At 44.5% G+C, this 20557-nt stretch overlaps 5 protein-coding genes across 5 annotated transcripts; 3 read left to right on the top strand and 2 right to left on the bottom strand.

The window, feature by feature from the left end:
- Nucleotides 1-1306: 1306 nt before the first annotated feature.
- On the top strand, nucleotides 1307-3169 carry EAF02_006752 (uncharacterized protein; the record flags this gene model as incomplete). Its single annotated transcript, XM_038902800.1, has 1 exon — nucleotides 1307-3169. The coding sequence occupies one exon, from the start codon at nucleotides 1307-1309 to the stop codon at nucleotides 3167-3169; it is 1863 nt and encodes a 620-aa protein (XP_038757121.1).
- Nucleotides 3170-4079: 910 nt separating this feature from the next.
- Nucleotides 4080-8165, top strand: EAF02_006751 (uncharacterized protein; the record flags this gene model as incomplete). Its single annotated transcript, XM_038902799.1, has 1 exon — nucleotides 4080-8165. The coding sequence occupies one exon, from the start codon at nucleotides 4080-4082 to the stop codon at nucleotides 8163-8165; it is 4086 nt and encodes a 1361-aa protein (XP_038757120.1).
- Nucleotides 8166-8970: 805 nt separating this feature from the next.
- Nucleotides 8971-11157, top strand: EAF02_006750 (uncharacterized protein; the record flags this gene model as incomplete). The annotated part of the gene is made up of 4 exons (XM_038902798.1): nucleotides 8971-9414; nucleotides 9506-9832; nucleotides 9967-10182; nucleotides 10368-11157. The coding sequence occupies exons 1-4, from the start codon at nucleotides 9137-9139 to the stop codon at nucleotides 11155-11157; spliced, it is 1611 nt and encodes a 536-aa protein (XP_038757119.1). The 5' UTR covers nucleotides 8971-9136.
- A 646-nt stretch (nucleotides 11158-11803) lies between these two features.
- EAF02_006749 (uncharacterized protein) lies at nucleotides 11804-13589 on the bottom strand (the record flags this gene model as incomplete). The annotated part of the gene is made up of 2 exons (XM_038902797.1): nucleotides 11804-12661; nucleotides 12711-13589. The coding sequence occupies 2 exons, from the start codon at nucleotides 13587-13589 to the stop codon at nucleotides 11804-11806; spliced, it is 1737 nt and encodes a 578-aa protein (XP_038757118.1).
- Nucleotides 13590-14376: 787 nt separating this feature from the next.
- EAF02_006748 (uncharacterized protein) lies at nucleotides 14377-20089 on the bottom strand (the record flags this gene model as incomplete). The annotated part of the gene is given in 7 exon segments (XM_038902796.1): nucleotides 14377-15078; nucleotides 15128-15643; nucleotides 15698-17987; nucleotides 18043-18907; nucleotides 18925-19007; nucleotides 19062-19715; nucleotides 19739-20089. The coding sequence occupies 7 exon segments, from the start codon at nucleotides 20087-20089 to the stop codon at nucleotides 14600-14602; spliced, it is 5238 nt and encodes a 1745-aa protein (XP_038757117.1). The 3' UTR covers nucleotides 14377-14599.
- Nucleotides 20090-20557: the final 468 nt, after the last annotated feature.

Below are 20557 nucleotides of genomic sequence, written 5' to 3'. Positions count from 1 at the left end.
GTTTAACAGAGCATAATATACTATCTGGATGGAAAGCTTCAGGTTTATGGCCTCTAAACCGCGCTAAGCCTATTATGTCCAGATTGTTGCTTGAGAACAGCAATAAGGAAGTTACGAATCAGAATTTACATTCTGATGATGATCCTGTGCATCAATGGAATAAGGAGTCCGCAATTTCAACTTTTAAAACGCCTCGAAAAGCTAGTGATTTAAGATCATATTCGTATATGTTCCTTCGGAGCGAAGAGACCGATCTCTATACTCGCCGCCAGCTTTTTAGGAAAATTACTAAGGGATTCGACGCTAAGGACTATGAAATTCTGCAGTCTGAGCATCGAATAAAGCAATTGGAGCATCAATTGAAGCAAGTCGTTCCTAAAAAGAAGCGCAAGGTGAAAACTAGTCCAAATTCGAAGTTTTCTAAGATTAAAGAGATTAGGGAGGCGCAAATTGCGGCGGGAGATCGTGAAATTGATATGGGAGATGCTAATGATGATGATGAAAGTGTAGCCTCAAGTATTTATTATGATGCCGAGTAGTTGTTGAATAAATGATGTTTTAAAACTATATAATATGAATTTTTAAGGTGGCCCAAAAGAGGGGTGGCCCGAAAGTGGGGGTACCCGACTTACCATGTCGATCTTACTACGAATGGATTGAAAGAACTAATAAAGAGCTAATAAAGAATTGATTTTCAGGCCGTTCTAGGCTAAGAGCTCTCTTAAGCGACGATCATGTGATCTGATCATGTGATATTGTGATTTGCTCTTAGTATACTTTATGAATATAGAACTATATATATATATAAAAAGATATATTATTATATTATTTTTTATATAAAAACAATAGTTATCATGAGGATAGTGAAGATATTATAGTATTATAGTTTATATTATTGTATTATTGATTGAGGTTCTAAAAGCTAGGGCTACGAAACGTATATAATGCTGTAGCGCCGGCGCACTAGCGCAGGCGCTAATGTGGTCACATGATCTCTGTCCCGTTAAATAGCTTTCTATTGGAAGATTGTTTGTAAATGGAATGTCTAATATTTGTAGATATCTTTCCTATATTTATTCTATGAATGAAGATATCTTTACTTTGCTTTATTATATAATTTCTATATAAGATTTACTGCTACTGAATATAGATAGCTACCATTTGAACCTAAGGTCCTCAGGCTGCGATATATAGAGTCATAACACCGTTTTGGTAAAGAGCTCTGCACGCGATTAGCATTATTATTCCGGCCTCTTGAAATACTTGACACAACTGTCAACAGTGATATAACAGCTTCTTTAGGAGAATGGATCCCGGCACTGCTCTAGCTGTGGTATCTCTGTCTTTCCAGGTATTTGGCGGCATCATCCAGGGCTTCACGCTACTAGCGAAAGCGCACAATCTGGGCCGAGATGCAACTCTCCTCCAAACTATGTTGCGCGTGGAAGAGTCTCGCTTCATACAGTGGGCAAGAGCTGTGGGGTTGCTGAAGGATTCCGATTTGCAGTCCGGTGAGAGCGATGGCAATAACCTCGAGCACGATACAGTGATCACTCAGAACGATTCCGGTGCGATCGGCGAGGGTTCAGTTGCGGCACCTTCCGTGGCGGATGAAGCGAGTCTTGTCCAGATACAGGTTGACCCCAGGCTTAATTATACTTTGGCATCTCAATTGATGGCCCAGCTCCAGGTCATACTGACCACGGATGGACTTCGGCAGCGGTACAAACTGGATCTGGTGGAGATGCCAGCTACTCCCGCTGGATCCAATACTACGTCACTGATTGAAGAGACCGAGATGGCAACGACAGTATTGGAGAAACTCGTGCCAGATACCTTGCGGCAACGGATCCTGTTCCGGGCAAGACTTGTACAGCAGAAGAGTCACCTTCCGAAGCGTCTATGGTGGGCGGCAGTGGACAAGCAAAAATTTGAGAACATGGTCTGCGATGTGCGCGGCATCGTGAACGGTCTGTGGAACTTGCTTGATCCCGTACAGCGAGAAGATTCTTCGGCCATGCTACGACAGATCCTTGCTGGGGTCATTCAAATCAGTCAGAGCGTCAGCGAGTTGCGTGCTTTGCAGCAATCTGGACTTGCCGATAGTAATATTACTCCCACGTATGCTGACGATGTGGTTTCTCTGGCTGCAGATCTCAAGTTGAAACGCATTGAGATTAAAGACATCGAGCTTGCTGGAAAGACAGAGGCGCCGACTATTCCTGCAACCTTGTCTGCCATGAATAGAAGAATGTTGACCAACGTCACCCAGATATCAATCAACGTCAACGTTGCTCAAGGCTTTTACGATGGTCAACCTGTGTGGATCGAGTACAAAGATGTTCCGCAGAGACTGAAAAGCAAGCTGACTTCACGAGTCAAGAACCTTGCGCTACTGCTTGCTTTGACGAAGAATCCTTCTTTTCACACATTGCGATGTCAAGGATATCTCGAAGAGGAAGCTCGGTTTGTCTTTATATACCAATGGCCCGAGTCTTCCATCAACCAGATATCGAGTGAGACACGATTTGTTATGTCATTGACCGAGCTAATCCGCGACCCTAAAACTTTTGCTTCAATCAGTGTCACGGATCGTCTACAGGTGGCCAAGGAGCTTTGCAAAACATTACTAGCATTTCATACTGCTGGTTGGCTGCACAAAGATATCCGATCCGACAATGTCATGTTCTTCCGAGAGAATGGCTGGACCATGCCATATGTCACGGGTTTCAGCTTCGCTAGGCAAGACTCACCAAGCGAGATCTCGGAGCAGCCATCGAAAGAACCTTTGGCAGACATATATCGCCATCCTCATGCATTAGGCGAACCGTCGACGTCCTTCCAGAAACACATGGACATGTACAGTCTGGGATTGTTGCTGCTGGAACTGGCTGAGTGGAAAGCACTGAAGCACATCGTTGCAAAATGCGTCGAGGTAAGGAAAGTCGACAGCAACGTTGGCGTAAGACTTGACAGCATTGCCGAAATCCCAAAATGGTTGGACAAACACGTGGTTGCAACAGGCAAGCTCAATTTCCGCATGGGTGATACCTACGCTGATGTCGCACATACCTGTCTCGGGTATGGGATGACATCCGCCGAAGAATGCCCCGATACGCTACCAGATCTGCTTCGGTTCGTTCGAATTCTCGAGCAAATCTGCGTATGAGTGTTGGAAGCCTACCTAGGTACTTCATAGAACGCCCCGTAACAAGAATCGCGGGTCAGGTGATCACAAGAGTCTCAGGCTGTGGCGTGATGAGACTCGACTCTTTTAAGAAAGAGTCTCATTTTTCTCACTCGTGAGACTCATGGGACTGCTACTTCGTTTGAACTGTTCATAGTGTAACTAATATTCTAAATAGTCTATTACAAATTGCTATTTGAAGAAAGTTATCTTACAATTCACATTTGCGTTGGCGAACATTCATCTCTACCTACCTACTCATTTTTGACTTACATAAGCATACATAACTTTTGCTGCCTTATAGCACCTCACACTCCTAAAGTGACTTTGTATTAAAGCTATACCACTCTTTTTGGGCAGTAGTTTGGAACAATGAGTGCGGACAGCTTCTCCCATAGCATCAAAACATGTATTTCTGAACGTGCAAGAGAATAGCACTGTAGGACAATTCTTCTCTTCTGACTGCCTGTTAAAGCTAGCTGTTATCTGCTTGCTTCCACGTCAGCGCAATAACAGGCGGGAATTGACCAATATTCGAGAGAACTTTAATAATTCGAATCTCTTTTTGATATAATATTGAATATTGAAGATTCTAGTTATTAGTATAAAAAGAACTTAAAATTTTATTTAATGTTTTCAGATTTTAATATTTATTTTGAATTGAATTAATCATTCAATAAATATATGACATTGAGATAGATTCAAAAATGTCACTTTCCGCCTGTTTTTTCGCTTACGTGGAGCTTGCGTCCTGCATCACGTGTTTAATAAGGTCAATCAGGGTCCGAGCTTGAAGCTTACACTTCTTGACATAACAGACAAAGTGCTATTGGCTTTTTAATTTTGTACAGGTTGGTAGACCTGTCATACCAGATTATTGAGGCGTCCAGCCATGTCGAGCACATTCTCAGGTCAGCCTGATACCTCGAGACCAGCGACCTCAAGACCGCAGGTCTCGGACGAGGCTGGGCCAATACCAGAAACATCTTCAGAGAACACAATCGTTGAGGCAACCTTCATTCCCAATGTTTTTGATCTCGTCTACATGGGGAGACGAGCAAAGCTCTCTGTCGTACGACCCGCCATGCAGCTGTACTTGGGTGCACAAGCTGTTGACCAGTCCAAATTCCTGGGTCAAGGTGCATCCTTTGAGGTATACAGCAAGAAAGTGCCCCGATCGGAAGGCTTTGTCTTTGAAACACGCATTTTTGGGACGGTTTTTGGCACTAAGCAGGGCCAGCATGACGAGAGGACGCTTGTGTACAAGACAGCGAGGATTGCATTCAGCAACTTGGGCGAGCCACTCGCTAAGGATCGCAGAGCCATGAACTCGGTCATGATGGAGATCTATGCACTCATGCACCCACCTCTTTATGAGCACGCGAATATTGTGACGTTGCTTGCACTCGGTTGGGGCACCAATCCTTTTGAATCCTCCTATCGACTCCCAGTCATTGTCACAGAGCATGCTGACCAAGGCAATCTGGCTGACCTCCAGGCTAGAGAGATCCTCACATCCGAAGTGAAACGTACCATCAGCCTTGATATTGCTTATGGCCTACAAGTTCTTCATCGTTGTGGCATTATTCATGGCGACATGAAATCCGAGAATGTTCTCATCTTCTCTCATCCACAAAAGACGTACGTGGCGAAGCTTGGTGATTTTGGCTTCTCGATTGTGGGCGAGGCCTCAGCTCCTCGTGTTAATATTGGTGGAACAATGCCGTGGCGAGCGCCGGAGTCATATGGACCAGTTGCGCGTGAGTATCTCGCAAAGACTGACGTCTACTCGTACGGACTCACTGTTTGGCGTATTGCCATGGATGGAAGCAATCCATTCTCAGTGCTCCATGGATCTGGATCTACAGCCTCGGGGGTCACATTAGCCGCCTTTACTAGTCAACTCAGAGACGATGACCTCGTGAAGGATCAAGCACAGCTCAATCATTGGTATCAACCGTTCATCCTACATGCCATGGACAAGCTTCGTGGCGACGCCTTACCTCCCACGGATCAGGTGGTGCAACTTTTTCAGAAAGCCCAGGCGGCTTTACAGACAGGAACCATGAATATAAGCCAAAGAACAGAGTTTCTGAAGTACGTGTTCTGGCTGGTCCATCGCCTTGGGATGTCTAGTCAATCATTGTTCGGCAATATCGGCGAGCACCTTATGGCTGCGGCGTTATTGGACGGGTTTTATGGCAAGTTGAATACGGTTTTGGCAGGATGTTTATCGAAAGTTCCCGAAGAGCGAGATCTGTCTGTTGCCATATCCACCTTGTCCAACTCCAATGGGGGGCAAGATAACACGGTAGAGCTAAGCGAAGACATGCTCCTACGCCAAAGCTTCGACCATCATATCATGTCTTGGCAAGCAGTGCAAGACCTCCAGCCATCCGTGCAAACCTTCTTATTTGAGCGCTTCCGTGCCCGAGCTGATGAACTTGCGTCTCGCAATCAAGTCAACACTCCTGAGTGCTTTGTGCTTGCGTCCTTTTATATGAACGGCCTCGGCACTCAACCGAACTTACAGGAAGCATGGCGGCTAGTACTACATGCTGCTGCAAATGGACATCAAGTTGCACAGGCTAATGCATGGCGAATTGCTAGAGTGACTGGGACAGAACTAGCGACAATCATTTCTCCGGAGCAAATCCTCGAGCGGCAGGCTTTCAATGGTTCACGTGGCGCGCTACAAGATCTGGCTATCATCGCACCAGAAAGGGCGGTAGAGGCGAAGAGAATCATCAAGGCCGGTCTCGCAGGAGTGGGTGCTTCCTTCTGGGGCAATGATCTGCTGCACGGCTACACCCACGGTCACTGGATCACCTCCTTTCGTAATACGACTTTCCTGGTCGAAAACATAAGAAATCTCCCCGAGATCGCTGATTACAAGGTTAACAGACGAGGCGATCGAATCTTGCACATGGCAGCAAGCTGTGGCCAACTTCGAGCAGCTGAGGCTTTGTTGGACAGTTTTCCCTCTCTGACTGTGGACCAATTGAATGATGTTGGCGAGACTCCGCTTCTTTCTGCATGTCGATCTGGCCATCGAGATATTGTTGAATCACTCCTTAGTCGTGGAGCAGACCCGACAATCGCTACAAGCTCGAAGGAGTCACCACTTCATTGGCTCATTTCCTTCAATAAGGACGAAGTACATGCTGTTGGACAAGCTTTGATATCGGCAGGTGCCGACGTGAAGTCTCTCACCACGAAACAGATCAACTACAGCGCATTCCCATCCGGTATCGACTTTGATAACCTGCCACCAGGAACACCATTGACCTGGGCTGTACATCACGACCGGCCGGACATCATGAGGTTTCTTCTCAGCCAACCTGAATCCGCACGCCTGTGCGTGATTAACGCACCCAATGATCCAACTCCACTTGAGTGGGCAGCAAAATATCATCATCGTGATTGTCTCGAAGCAATGATTGTTGCCATGAAAGCACAAAGGGTTAACTTCACGTATCAAGAATTTCTCAAGGCTGCAGTGCACGGTGCAGATATGTTCTCGATGATCTTCCGAAGTGGAGTTCAATATTTGGAAAGAATGAAGGATACGTTGGACTACCTGCTGGAAGAAACTCATGGTGCATCGTTTGGAACTGGATTAGGCGGATTCGGTTATACGTTACTCTACTACGCGATATCTGAAGGCCGCGACCTGGTCGTTAAGTACCTGCTGGCGCCAGAGACTGAAGCACTTCTTCGCGCAGGCAGAGAGCGACTAAGAGCCGTGGTCAATGATGAAGAAGACATGCCTATGCCACGATATGGTGTTTTCTCCGAGGAACATATCAACAATCCTTGTGGCGTTGAGCTGCGAACACCTCTGCTTGAGTGCATACGATGGAATCACCATGAGATTTTCGATTTGCTCATTACCCGAGGTGCAGATATACATGCCAAAAGTCGCAATCCATTTGATGGAAGCAAGACTGATTGGAGCGCGCTGCATGCCTTTGCGTACGCTGGTCATGATTCGGACCTCACCTTAGTCCGAAAGATCGTCGAGGCTGGTGTCGAGGTAGATGTCCAATTCAATGAGTCTGCTGATCTTGAAACACCGCTCTTGGTAGCATTGAAGAACAATGCGTTGAATCTAGCACAAGAATTGTTGTTGAGGGGCGCCAATGTAAATGCTGTATGTATCTCATCAGGCTTCATCACTCTCGAACAATCGACTACCGTCCTCGGACATCTCGTCGCGTCTGCGGCACGTGGATCTATAGCTCGAATGCAACTCCTTTTCAACCAACCTCAAGCTGCTCAAGACCGCGCTACTATGTTCGTAGTCGAGCCACAGCGTCAACTTACAGCCTTTCACCTTGCCGCCAGAGCACACAAAGGCGTCTTCGATCGCATTCCGGATGGTGAATCCTCTGCTGTCGCATACCAACGTACTCAGTACGACTTTACTCAGAACAGGGATATTCTAAATGAGCTGCTGCAGCATTTCGGCTCATCCGATGAACTCATCAATGCACGGACTGGCGAGGCTCTCTTCCGTCGTACCCCACTACATTTCGCTGTTGATGCCATAAATCTCAGTGCCGTCGAATTACTGCTCGACCGTGATTCCATTGATATCAACGCACAGGATAGTAATGGCCAAGCAGCTCTGGATCTCGCATATTTGGCAGCACTACACCAGAGTACTCAATGCGATGGTTCTTGTCAACGAAGTCCTCTACCCGGCAGAAGATGGCATTGTACAACATGTCCCGACCACGACTTGTGTGAGACATGTTATCGGGCTCTTCAGGATGGACAGGGCTCGAAAGAGATTCACGCTTTCGAAGAGATGACGTTGAAGCAGACGAATGATGCAGCGAAGAAGGATTGGCGGGTGCACATTCCTACCGAGCAACTGGAGCTTGCAAGTATCATAGAGCTGCTACAGGCAAGGTTGGTGCGAGATCAACAAGTGTTGGGTGCTACGAATGCGCTGCAGGAGATGCGTGTCTGAAGGTGTTGTTCGTGCTCGTGCTCGTCTGTATATCCCCAGAGACAGCTTATAACCACTAGCTAATTTTCATTAATTTCAATATTTGAAATATAAACATTCTAGTAAGTAAAATGTAGCTTGATATTTCGGGTGGGTTCACCCAAAATATACGTAAATTTAATTATATCAGACTCTGTTATATTATTAAGTTAAGTATCAAACTATTATTAGTATCATAACTCTAGGATATACAGAAGTCTGAGAACTTTAGGCTCAAGAAGTAGCCATTTATATTTACATGTAGTTGTAACAAACTTTTATATAGAGATTACTCGATAAACTAGAGTCGAGATATTCTTTTCCTTACCTAGTTATTACGACGTGCCTTCGGTGGTCACGTGGAAGTGTTTCTATTGCGAGCGACAAGAAGCAGATTCAGATCAAAGCAATTATGACTAAGTAATATAGTTACTATTTGAGTTGAGTACGAAGCTTCTTTGTATACTAAGGAGCCCTAAGTTGGAACTTGAAGCGGTGGGATGATTTGATTGGTTTTTTTTATTTTTTATTTTGGTGGTGTGATGTTCTGGAATTATGGATTTTAGGGGTATGTTGTTATTCTAGCTATCATTCATTCCTTTTCTTTCTGTTGTCTTCTTGTTGGTATATGTAGGCACTAAGGTAGGTATCGTACGTAGGTGCTAAGCGAGGATGAGCACCAAATGTTTGTTGTAATTTTAGGTTCTGACTAGGAGTTGGATTTGAAAAGTTATTGGGAACAAAATGTTTCTGGTGTTGGATAAAGTCCCCTAGAGTGTGAAAAACAAGGATTTCTTTTGGCTGGAACTTTTGGAAATTTTGTTTATTTTAGCTTTAGGTTACTTGAGGTGTAGCTGGCTAGTCTCTAACACAAATAGCTACACATCTCCCCTCATTTCACCATCCCGTCTTCTCAACCCAAAAGCAAAAATATCCCATTCCTCCAACCAAGAATGTCCGAATCTAAGACTCCAGCCGAAGTTTCCGTAATACAGCAATCACCCTCCACAGAAACAAACACACAGTCTATCCAAATCGAAATTGAACAGCAAACTGAATATGTCTTCAATCGTGACTACAGATTCTGGTGCATCATCATTGCTCTCTGCACGATGCAAATCCTGTGTTCGCTTGAAAATACCGTTGTGGTGACTTCGCTCCCGACGATTGTGAAGCATTTGGATTTGGGGAGTAGTTATATCTGGGTTACTAATATATTTTTCCTTACTGGGTAAGATATTTTCGCACTTGAAGCTTACCTATCGAGCTCATGATACTCATCCCCATCCATCCATCCCAATTCCTCCACTAAAAGCCCCCAGTGCAGTAACCCAGCCTCTAACCGGTCAACTAGCCGGTCTCTTTGGCAGAAGACACATCGCGCTCCTCTTCGTCGCGTTGTATACACTCGGTAGCGGCATCTGCGGGGGTGCGAACACCCCCGCAATGTTGATCGCTGATCGTGCAATACAAGACGCGGGAAGTGGAGGCATGACTGCAATTATGGGGATTGTGATTTCAGATTTGGTGCCGCTGCGTTGGAGGAGTGCGTATCAGGCAATTTTGGCGGTGACGTATGCGTTTGGGATGGCGATTGGTCCGGTTGTTGTTGGGGGGGGGCAATTGTGCAGAGGACGGAGTGGAGATGGGTATGTGATGTATTGGGTTTGTGGATGCATTGTTTCTGACTAATTGGGGAATCTTGGGTGTTTTATATCAATCTTCCTATTTGTGCGGTTTCGTTTGCTCTCTTGTGGTGGTTTCTGAGGGTTAAGTGGAATAGGGAATTGGATTTGTGGGATAGACTTAGACGGATTGATGTACTGGGTAATTGTCTTTTGGTGGCATCAACAGTATCGGTACTTATTGCGTTGACTTGGGCTGGGTCTTTGTACGCCTGGTCATCTTTTAGGGTTGTTGTCCCGCTTGTCCTTGGGCTTGTTGGACTTGTGGGATTCTTTTTGGTGGAAAGCTCTGGGTGGGTAGTAGAACCTGTAATGTATGTCCCTTTTACTCTTTATTTTTCCAAACTCGCTCCAACATTTTGCTTCTTTTAAATTTATCAATAATTATGAATAATGTTTTGTTTCACTCATTATCAAACAGAGACGCTTTATATTTTCACCGTCTATCTAAAATCCTTTCTAAAGACCCGTAACACTAACTGACTATTAAAATCCACAGGCCCCGTCGCCTCTTCTCTAACCGAACTTCAATAATAATCTACATCAACACCTTCATAATCTCCATACTCAACTACTGGATATTCTTCTTCCTCCCCCTCTACTTCCAAGCCGTCCGCCTCTCAAGCCCCACTTGCTCTGGCGTTCAAATCCTCCCCATAACCCTCATCGCCATCCCCGGCGCCGCAATCGGTGCACTCGCTCTCTCCAAATGGGGAAAATACAAGCATCTCCACATCATTGGTTTTGCGCTTCTCGCAGCCGGAATCGGTTCTTTCTCCACCCTAACCAAATCTTCAAGCACAGCACAATGGATGTGTCTCCAAATCCTCCCATCAGTGGGTGCAGGTATGATTCTCGATACTCTTCTCCCGGCCGTCCAAGCCGGCGTCGCAGAAGTCGATTCCGCTGCCGTCACGGAAAGTTGGTCATTCGTGCGCAGTTTTGGGAATATTTGGGGCGTGACAATTCCAAGCGCCGTTCTTAATATATATAGTACTCGTTATACCGACGGGATTATTACTGATCCCACAGCGAGATTAGCGCTGCAAAATGGGAATGTGTATTCGAGTGCGACGCGCGAGTTCATAGAGTCGTTTTCTGAGCCGACGAAGAGTCAGATTATTAGGGTTTTTAAAAAGGCGCGGAGTAAAGTTTTCTTGGTTGGAATGGTATTTCCGATTTTGGCGTTTCTTTTGTCGTTTTGGGAGAGGGAGGTGAAGTTGAGGAAGGTTTTGGAGACGGAGTTTGGACTTGAGGAGAGGGTGGAGGGGAGACAGGATGGGAAGTAAATCTCTATAGACTTTGTTCCAAAGGGTATTAGAGATGGAAGGAATATGGGATAGGTTATTGGGGTAGTATTGAAAGATTTCAAATTCGATAACTTAAGGTCGTGATTTTCATACGTAAAACTTTAGAATATAATCGTTTCTGTTTCTCTTAAAGTTAAGAATATCTCCCAACTCAGTACCAAAAATCTGTTTTCCACTTCACTAACATTTTTATATTCTAATTTTTCTGGAGCAGCTTCGTTGACCATATGGTAATTCTTTGTTATACACCCAGTAAAGTGGTGATCTCAAGTTTCATTCATACTCATACAGGGACTTAACATTGTGTCACTGATCCACTCGTTTTATTCTTTTGAGGACTTCTCTACATACCCTCGACTAGGAGTTGAAAATTATTGGAGTTTCAAGAGGTCACCATTAATCCGTATAGAGTTGTATATACTGACATATGCTCGCCATCTTTGAATATTTGGAGGGCCGGTAGTACCATTGAACAAGAGAGAGACGGGATTATTAATCTGATTCTCTGTAACGACCGTACCATAATTTACCAAATAACTTTTCATTCACTGCGTGCAGTCTTCAAAAATTCCCAAGAATAGATCGTAGCCTCCAACCCACAACCCCATCATTCCAACCACCAAACTCACACCCCCTCCTCCCGCACAAACCCGGCCCCCATCTCTGCAACCGCATAAACCACCGCCTGCGGATTCGCCGTCGGCTCCACAGGAATCACACTCGCATCACACACGCGCAAATTTCTACACCCATAAACCCTCAACCGACTATCCACCACTCCCCCCATCTCCCTCGACATCATCGCGCAAGTCCCTGTATAATGATACGCGCCATCTACCGTCCGACTTACATATTCCTTTGCGATTTCCAGATCTGCAAAGCGTTTAGAAAAGGGTTTTAAATACCGTGTGAGAGGCTCCGCGCGACTAATGATGTCTTCTGTGAAACGTAGTTGGCGGGAAAGAATCTCGATATCGAGGGGGTGGGTAAGATAGCGGGAGTTGATGGCGACCCCTGTATTGGTGCCGGTGTGTTCGGGTAGGGAACTGGTGATGTGGACGCTGCCCCGGGAGAGAGGATGCGAGAGCTCGATCGCGATGGAGATGTGTTTCCCGGGAGCACGGTAGCTTGGGTTGGGTGCATCGAAGGGGGCATAGCCTGAGCCGAAAACGTAGTTTCCTAGTGCTTCTGAGGGATTTGTGATAATGGAGCGTACGAAGTTCTCGTGTGCGGCGGCGAAAGCGGGTGTAGTTGGAGAAGATTGAAAAGCATCTGAATTAGATTTTGACGCAGCTAATAATTGATCGAGTTCTTTGCGTCCGGCTTCGGTGTGGAACTCAGGTAATGGAAGTTGAGCCATAGTTGTGATATTACTAGTACTCAAATAGCCCGTCCCATTGGTAGCATATTCCTGCATAGTAGCAGCAATAGCATCGGGCTCCTGCCGGAAAAAAGCATCGATCGTTTTCAACGTCGTCGCGCGCTTCAAATGTAAGTCCTGTGAAAAGATGATTTTGGAGATTCTCGCCGACGTGTGGATTGTCAACTACAACATCGATTCCCAAGCGCTGAAGCAAATCCGCGTCGCCTATCCCAGACAGCTCAAGAATTCGAGGTGAATTGATGGCGCCGGCACAGATTATGACTTCTTTGCGAGCTTTGACAATTTGGGACGAGCCATCTTTAGAGATGAATTCTACCCCTGTAGCGATAGCATCACTGGCCGATGAAGATTTTTCAAATAACACTTTAGTTACATTCGTGTTGGTCTGAATAGTCAAGTTTGATCGACTTCGAATTGGATCCAAATATGCATTACCAGCATAGCTTCTCTGTTTTGTTTTAGGATCGATGCTCTCAGGAGCGATATTTGGTCCGCCAAGATGACCAGAAAGGGGATCAGTTCTTGGGAATCCCAAGGATTCTAGACCTTCAATCCAAGCTTTCTGCCAAAGAGTCTCGGGCGAAGCTAGGGTAATCTGGAGTGGACCATTGCCTTCAGTCACACCGGAGGTCTTATGCAGAGTATATGATTTCTTCAAAACCTTCTCGTACGCGGCATAATCCCATCCCTCGTTACCCAGATTTTTCCATTCCTCTATTGTCGCCTTGGATGTAGAGGTGAAGAGGAAGCTATTTATCGCACTTGAGCCTCCAAGAGCTTTTCCCTGCGGAACTATAATATCCCTAGGAACTTCTTTCTGAGGAACCATTTGAAATGTCCAATTTTCTGGAGAATGCGACAGCAATGGCCAAGCACCCGGAGTAAGAGTATTTTGATCTGCGCTGCGGTCTTCACCACTTTCCAGAACAACGATCTGTAGATTCGGATTTTCGGAAAGACGATTGGCTAGAACCAGACCTGAAGTACCACCGCCAATAATGATGATATCGTAGGTTTCTGTAGACATTTTGATAGAAGACAAGACTTGTACTTGACAAATGATTTAGAGAACAAAACTTCACAGTTTAAAAACTTATGAATGAAAGGAATGAGAAGAGGCAGAAACATACTCGGGGGGAATTAATAACACAAAGAAGGTAACACAAACCAACATTTCTAGGTATCCCAAGCACAAACCAAAATCAGAATCCGAGTCAAACCAAAATCGATACCAACACCAACCGCATCGAAACTAACACGAAATAACACCAACCCCGCCAGATATTACAAAACCCACCGAATCGGCAACTATATCCCGATACTCCTGATTGCATTCCATTCCATTCTATTCTCCCCCCGCAGTACCAAGCTTACACCAGTTAAATGCCAATAACCACGTATTCCTCAACTCAAACTATCACTCCATGATATCTCTACAATAAACCAAATAGACAGTTTACAACTCGAGAAACCATTCGATGCCATCCAGGTATTGAGAACATATACACGGAAGATATCTATATTCCAAGGCCTCTAAGTATGCATGTAAATGGTTGAGGAAAGTTCCGGAAATGTAAAGAGATGTATTGGGTAAGGATAGTATGTATTGTTCAAGCATTGCTAAGGCTCAGAACTCTGTGCTACTTAGCAACTTATATCTCTAAGTAGAAGAGTGTCTCAGTTATGCTTTGTACACCTAGGTACATAAGTCCGAAGATTCAACTAAGAATTTTCCAAAAATTTTACTTGATACTGTGGAATGTGACAAACTATCCATTTTTTGAACGAAGAAAAAGAGCCTCAACATGAAAACTTTAAAACTTTTAAGTCTTCCGTATTATTTCTGCATTATACAATGCTAGCTATACCTCGAATGTAATAAACCCCAAACCAAGCCAATCAGCCAGCTCGGTTATACTATACTCTAATATCTCATGACAATTCATCCCATAACCCAAGCGCATTAGCCATCCATAACAACTTTCCATTCCCGTTTCATTCCCAGATGCACAATTTCATCTCTCATTTTCGAGCAAATCACATCCAGTGACCAACCACATCCATATGTTTAGGTACATATCCCTTTCCATTACGACTTCCCGCCAATCTCCTAGCCACCTCATTCGCCTCAAACAAACTGACCAATCTTCTCTTTCCAGTAAACTCTCTCTTTGTCTTACCCTCAACATTTTCATCTTTATCATCATCATCAAACTTTCTCTTCAACTCTCCCTGAACCCTCAAACATTCCTCCCAGATCATAGAATGTGTTTGATAAGATGGGGCTGCATCGTGTTTCTGCTTCGCGCGATACGTACTCAGCGTATCGGTCTGGAAATCCATCGGATGATATTGCCAATACTCGTGAACGGAGGGAGGGTTAGAGATGAAGTTAGAGATATAGTTATCATGAGACATTTCGAGTGGTGTACGACCAGTTGCTGATTCACGATATAGGAGAGTGGGTTTTTGGCGGAGAAGGAAGGACGTTAGGTTTGGTCTATTGTTTTGATTGCCTGGATTGGTGTCAGTATTTCGATTTTAATTTGGATGGATAAGAGTAACATACAACGTGTAACGGCAAATCTCCTTCTCCGTTAATCATCTCTAGCTCCTCGCAATTGGAATACTTGAGAAGTACTTCTATGACATCGGCGCTATCATAGTGTGTGGCCTTGCTCATCCATAAAGCTAGAGGCGTAACTGCGCTCGGATAGTCATCCGATCTCTCAAGTAACATTTCTTGAACATCCTTCTTGTTGAATAGTTTGATGATAGATTCTAAGCAAGCGACTGTCTCTTTCTTTACGGTTATAGCATCAGCGGCAAGAGTATGCATGATATTTCGGTTCTGTCTATCACGAGAGCGGGGCGATGCGCCAACTGAAAGAAGGTACTCAATAATTGGAATATTTTTTCTGTTGACAGCGAGATGTAGAGGTGAATAACCCTGAGCAGATTTCAATGAAAGAACCGAATCAGGAAGAACGGAAACAAGATGCTTGATGAGATTGAGGTGTTTGATTTTGTCTTCGTCTGTTTGCGGGTCGTGAAGAATGGCGACGTGGAGTAGAAGCTCGCCTATTGAATATTGTTAGCATACTCATGAGCTCTTAAAGAAATCACATCACTTACTATTGATCTCTAACCATTTTGAAATAGTATTTTCAAATCCTGCCCCTGATTCCAACGTTCGAATTCGGAGATCATCCTTGTTTCTCTCAGCGAATTCTTTGTAATGTCTCATTGGAGCATCACTCATGAACCACTCGACGGATTCAATGTTGCCCATTTGTGCAGCTTCAAGCAAAGGTGGGAATCGTCCCTCAAAATGATCAAAATCCTGGATATGAGTAGGAGGTCGTGCCCAATCCTTTCGTTTCTTGCCACCAATCGACAAACCTTCATAATATCTTGGCTTTGTCTTAATCTCCACACCACTAGACGAGACTAGCATTCCAAATGGAACACCAGAGCCACAGTATTTGATCATTTCAGCTATCATTGTGGTTCTACCTTTAGAAAGAGCTTTGTTGAAAACTGAGGTATCCAGACTATAGCATCGTCGATCGTCCTCATGCTTAGCCATCAAAGCTTTTTGCTCGCCTGCAATGTCCAGAAGGAATTTGAACATTTTCATGTCGTCCTGCTCGACAGCATAATCAAACAGACTTGACATACCGATTGAACTGGAGCTTCCATCATCACTAGTTGATCGACGCGCCGGACACTTCCATTCAATCATACTCAAAGGAAGTGTATCACCTTTTACGACGTTTGAAACCTCCTCAAGAGCATTAATCGTGAACTTTTCAGTAACCAGTTCAGAAAAGATAGGCAGATCTCCTGACTCATCATCATCATCATCATCATCATCAGAAGTCATAATACCCCAACGTTGACGTCCTTTCTTATCATCCTCATCATCTGCATTATGATATTGAGCAAGGCATATTTCCACAATCCTACGTGCAAGGTCATAATGACCGCGTAGAACAGCGATAGAGAAAGGCGTAAACTCATTTCCATCACGAACCGCAATCCTAAGAGGCGGATATTCAACGTTGTCATGCTTCCAAGGTTGGAGTGTCAAATTCTTGATGGCTTCAAGATCATTATTCCAAGCAGCTTCAAACAACATAAAATAGCCCTGTCTCTTCCCATCATTAAGGTCCGGGACATGGAAAGTAAAATGTGTTTTGTAAGGTTCTGGTGCTACTTTGTGCCGATGATCGTGGCGCCAAGAGCTATCTTCGCGATTGGGCGGTTGAGGAATATCGGGATACAAATCAGTGAAGGATTTTGCCCCAGCTGCGATGAGGAGTTTTTCAGCCTGCTCGAGATCTTTGATTGCTTCCTTGACTGCTTCGCGATCACCCTTGTACTTTTCAAGTTCAATGACTTTATCTTTAAGCAAATTCTCGTGATCTTGATGTTTGAGTTTATTCTGGAATTTCTCATCTCTGTAGTTTTGTAAGGCTGCCCAGTACTTATAGGTACCCGGTTCCAGATCTGCCGTGTAGAAGGTCTCAGGTCGAAGAATTTCAGGCTTGTTTAACTCGAGGTTATCTGATCGAAATCGCCATTGATTATACACAGGCTCCTTCCATTCTCGAAGCGTCTTCAATTTGCGTTGAATAACATCTAGGATAGATTCTCTTGCGTTATGATAGTAATTTCGTGTTTCAGGATTATTGACCACTGACCATGCAATAGTTGTGAGAGTCTGGGGGTTGGCACCGTTTGCAAGAAGATCCCCAACAACAGCACCCATCTCCTTACAGATAGCAGTAATAATAGGTTGTTGGGCTGTTTGTTGGAATTGCTTCATGTTCGCTTCTGTATTTTCCTTTTTAGCATAAGGGTTCGTCTCCGTATACACTTTGATCCAATCTTCGAATTCAAATTGAGGCTTTGCACCTAAGTGCAGAAGTTTGGATGCCATCTCTCCGTAATTTTTCTTTATGGCAGTAGAAAGTGGTGTCTCAGCTGATCCGTGTCTTACAATTCCGATATTATTGATGACTCTTTGCGCGGCTGGTTGATCATGAGCGAATAAAACGTCCAGGATGTCGGTATTGTTTTGAGCGACAATGTAGTGAAGAGCTGTGAAATGGTTTGTATCTGATTGAGTCGAAGTTGCCCCTAGATTCAATAGTACTTCCACCACTTGCTTTGACTTTTCTTTGGGAAGAGACATTGCTAAAACCAAAGTCATGATTGCCCCTCGGGGATTGGTAGTTCCAGCTTCTACCAGCTTGACAGGGAAGAGAACATCGGCACCATATTCTGAGACGAGAAGTTTAATAACATCGACGTGGCCATTGAGAATTGCAAGGTGAAGTGGAGAGAGACCATAGTCCCAAGCAATGACGTTGATATCATAGATGTCAGGATCTTCCATAGAGTCGTCCATAACTGCAGCCTGAAAGAATCAATTAGTGGGAGAATAATGGAGGGAAAAATGGAATATGACTTACAACATCATCCTTATCTTCATTCTTGTTTCCTGGGATCTTGACAAAGCTTCCCATCGTCAGAGCATCAGCTTCCTCTTGTTCACTATCGAGGGTAATCTCTGATGCAGAATCCGATTCCTCTTCATTATCAGATGCAGTGCATGTAATATTACGAGTCTGCTTCGCTTCCTCTTCTTCTTCATTGGCCATACTCTTATTCAGGAGTATGCGAATCATCTCAAGATCACCTCTCGCAGCGGCAATATGTAATGCTGTTCTGCCATCTACAAGTCTAGCAATCAATCTGGCTCCATGATCGACGAGACATTTGACAATCTCTGGAGTAGAAGTCATAGTGGCTAGATGTAAAGGTGTGCGTCCAGTGAAGTCTCGGCGGTTGACATCGACACCTTCTTGGGAACACCAATCCTGAACATGTTCCAGATCTCCTTCCACGATAGCTTGACACAAACGTGCTGTATCACCGACATAACTCATAGTGGTCCACTCATCGTCATTTATAGGATTGAAACTTCCAATTTCCTGTCGACCGGGGTCGTCTGTGATAAACTTGAGAGTACCCGATACGTTATTCTTGCTTTCCTTTTCGGCCACCTCCTTTTCTTCGTCTGTGGTAGGAACTGGACAGTATCCGCAACAATCTTGAATAACTTCTTCTGCCGTGCCGAAAAAGCATGGATGACGATGTAGATAAACTTCACGATCTTTGTCTTGGTTCCATTCCGCATTCAGAAGCAAATCCTTGGCATACAGCAAGCGATTGATCTTTGCCGCATTGTACTTTTGCCCATAAGGAACTGTCATAGTATGGTAGTTGGCAATCTCATCTTGTTCAGCCCAATCTGCGACCTCGTCTCTTCTTGATCTTTCAAATTTCCATACAATCTACGTTGATTGCGGAAACCTCTGTTGAGAGATGGTCTACCACGTTCTTTTCGGCGCTGATCCATGTAGTTTTCCCGATCCTGAATTTGAAATTAGCATATGATCATTGCCATGGCCACATCAAGAGTACTTACAACTGTCTTTGGCAACTTCTCCAGAATCAACAATCTAGCGAGTCCTTCAGTGCGACCAAAAGAGCGCTCAAATATGGTAGGATCAATTCTTGAGCGATCCAACATTGGCCAGTGGACTTCGAAGCCTCTGTGGCTGTATTTGCTCAGGCGATTTTCGTAACTTGGCGACCTTCTGGTCAAATCGATGGTGTTGCATTGTGTAATGAATGATCCAACGGCTCTGGGACTCATATAAACTTGCTTTCCATCATACGCAGCACAAGAACAATCCACGTCAAATCCAGTGATAATCTGTGAGATTGAATCATAAAGTCTGAGGACAATTTGAACATGACGAGTGGGATGTTGACTCGCAATGGTGATAGCGTTCTTTGTGCGGATCGTGGTCGTCTCATGAAGGATAGCATCTCTGATGTTAGTCTCAATCTGCTTAATTTTCTCCAATCCTTCAGCCTCGGTAAGCCCATAAAGGAAGAGATCAACATCAGATGCCGGAGCCAAATGCTCGTGATAATATTCTCTCATAGCTCTCTTGCTACCTGCCCATTTCTCTGGGATTGGAAGAAGAGATGTAGTGACGGCACTACCAGCTGCAACAACATTGTTCCAGTCAAGGTCAGCCAATGAAGATTCGGAAAAAAGGTTGAAATTCGTCTGAAATCCTTGATGGATCCAACGACAGCTGGTGAGCCATTGGGTCGACGTTCTTCATCCTTCAATGGCATGATGTATTTTTCTGACTCTTCTTTAGACTCATTCTCAAGATCTCTAGCCCGTACCTTGAGATCATTCTCATGGCCAGAGAAGATGGGAACTAAATTGACAGCTCCATTTTTGACGGCTTCATGGTCAGGCTGTTGGGCGTAAACTTTGCGAAGTTCTGATTCATAGGCCTTGTATGGCTCAATGATGGTTGAGATGTTTTTGGTTGGGTTTTGAGATAGGTAGGGGATGAAATCCTTGATGGGAGCGGGAAGGCTTGGGAGGTCGATTGGAGCTGGACGTTCAGGGAGAGTATCTGAAGCCATGGTGATTTGGTATGGAGAAACTATTTCAGATATTGAGAGAGTAGAGGAACTATGGATTTGATGTTTTGTCAATGGGAAAACAGATGTATAAAGAAACAGTTTGAACCAAATATTCATCAAAAATTCAAGATAAATACCGGCGATGACAGTTACAGACACCAAGTAATCTGAAGACAAGAATCCCTTGACTATTATTTTCGAGGTATATTTTGCAGTGTAATTGAAATCGAGAAGAAGATGAAGATGAGTTTTGAAAAAAGAAAGCAATTCAACTGGAAATCATCTCTTTATAAATTCCACGCGCCACACAAATTCAAAAAGGTAAGAAACTCGCGATGATACACGAAAGTAACCCCTCGTCCCGTGATTTTAGGCAACTCCAGGCATCCACGTGATTTTCACCCGCTCTTTCCACAATAAATCGTCTTGGCGTCATCCGAGCAGTAAGCGGCATAATTTTGGACCACC

This window comes from Botrytis sinoallii, assembly GCF_014898435.1.
Source record: "Botrytis sinoallii strain Bc 23 chromosome Unknown BSIN_011, whole genome shotgun sequence".
Classification (NCBI taxonomy): Eukaryota; Fungi; Ascomycota; class Leotiomycetes; order Helotiales; family Sclerotiniaceae; genus Botrytis; species Botrytis sinoallii.
This window is presented reverse-complemented; position numbering and strand designations above follow the sequence as displayed.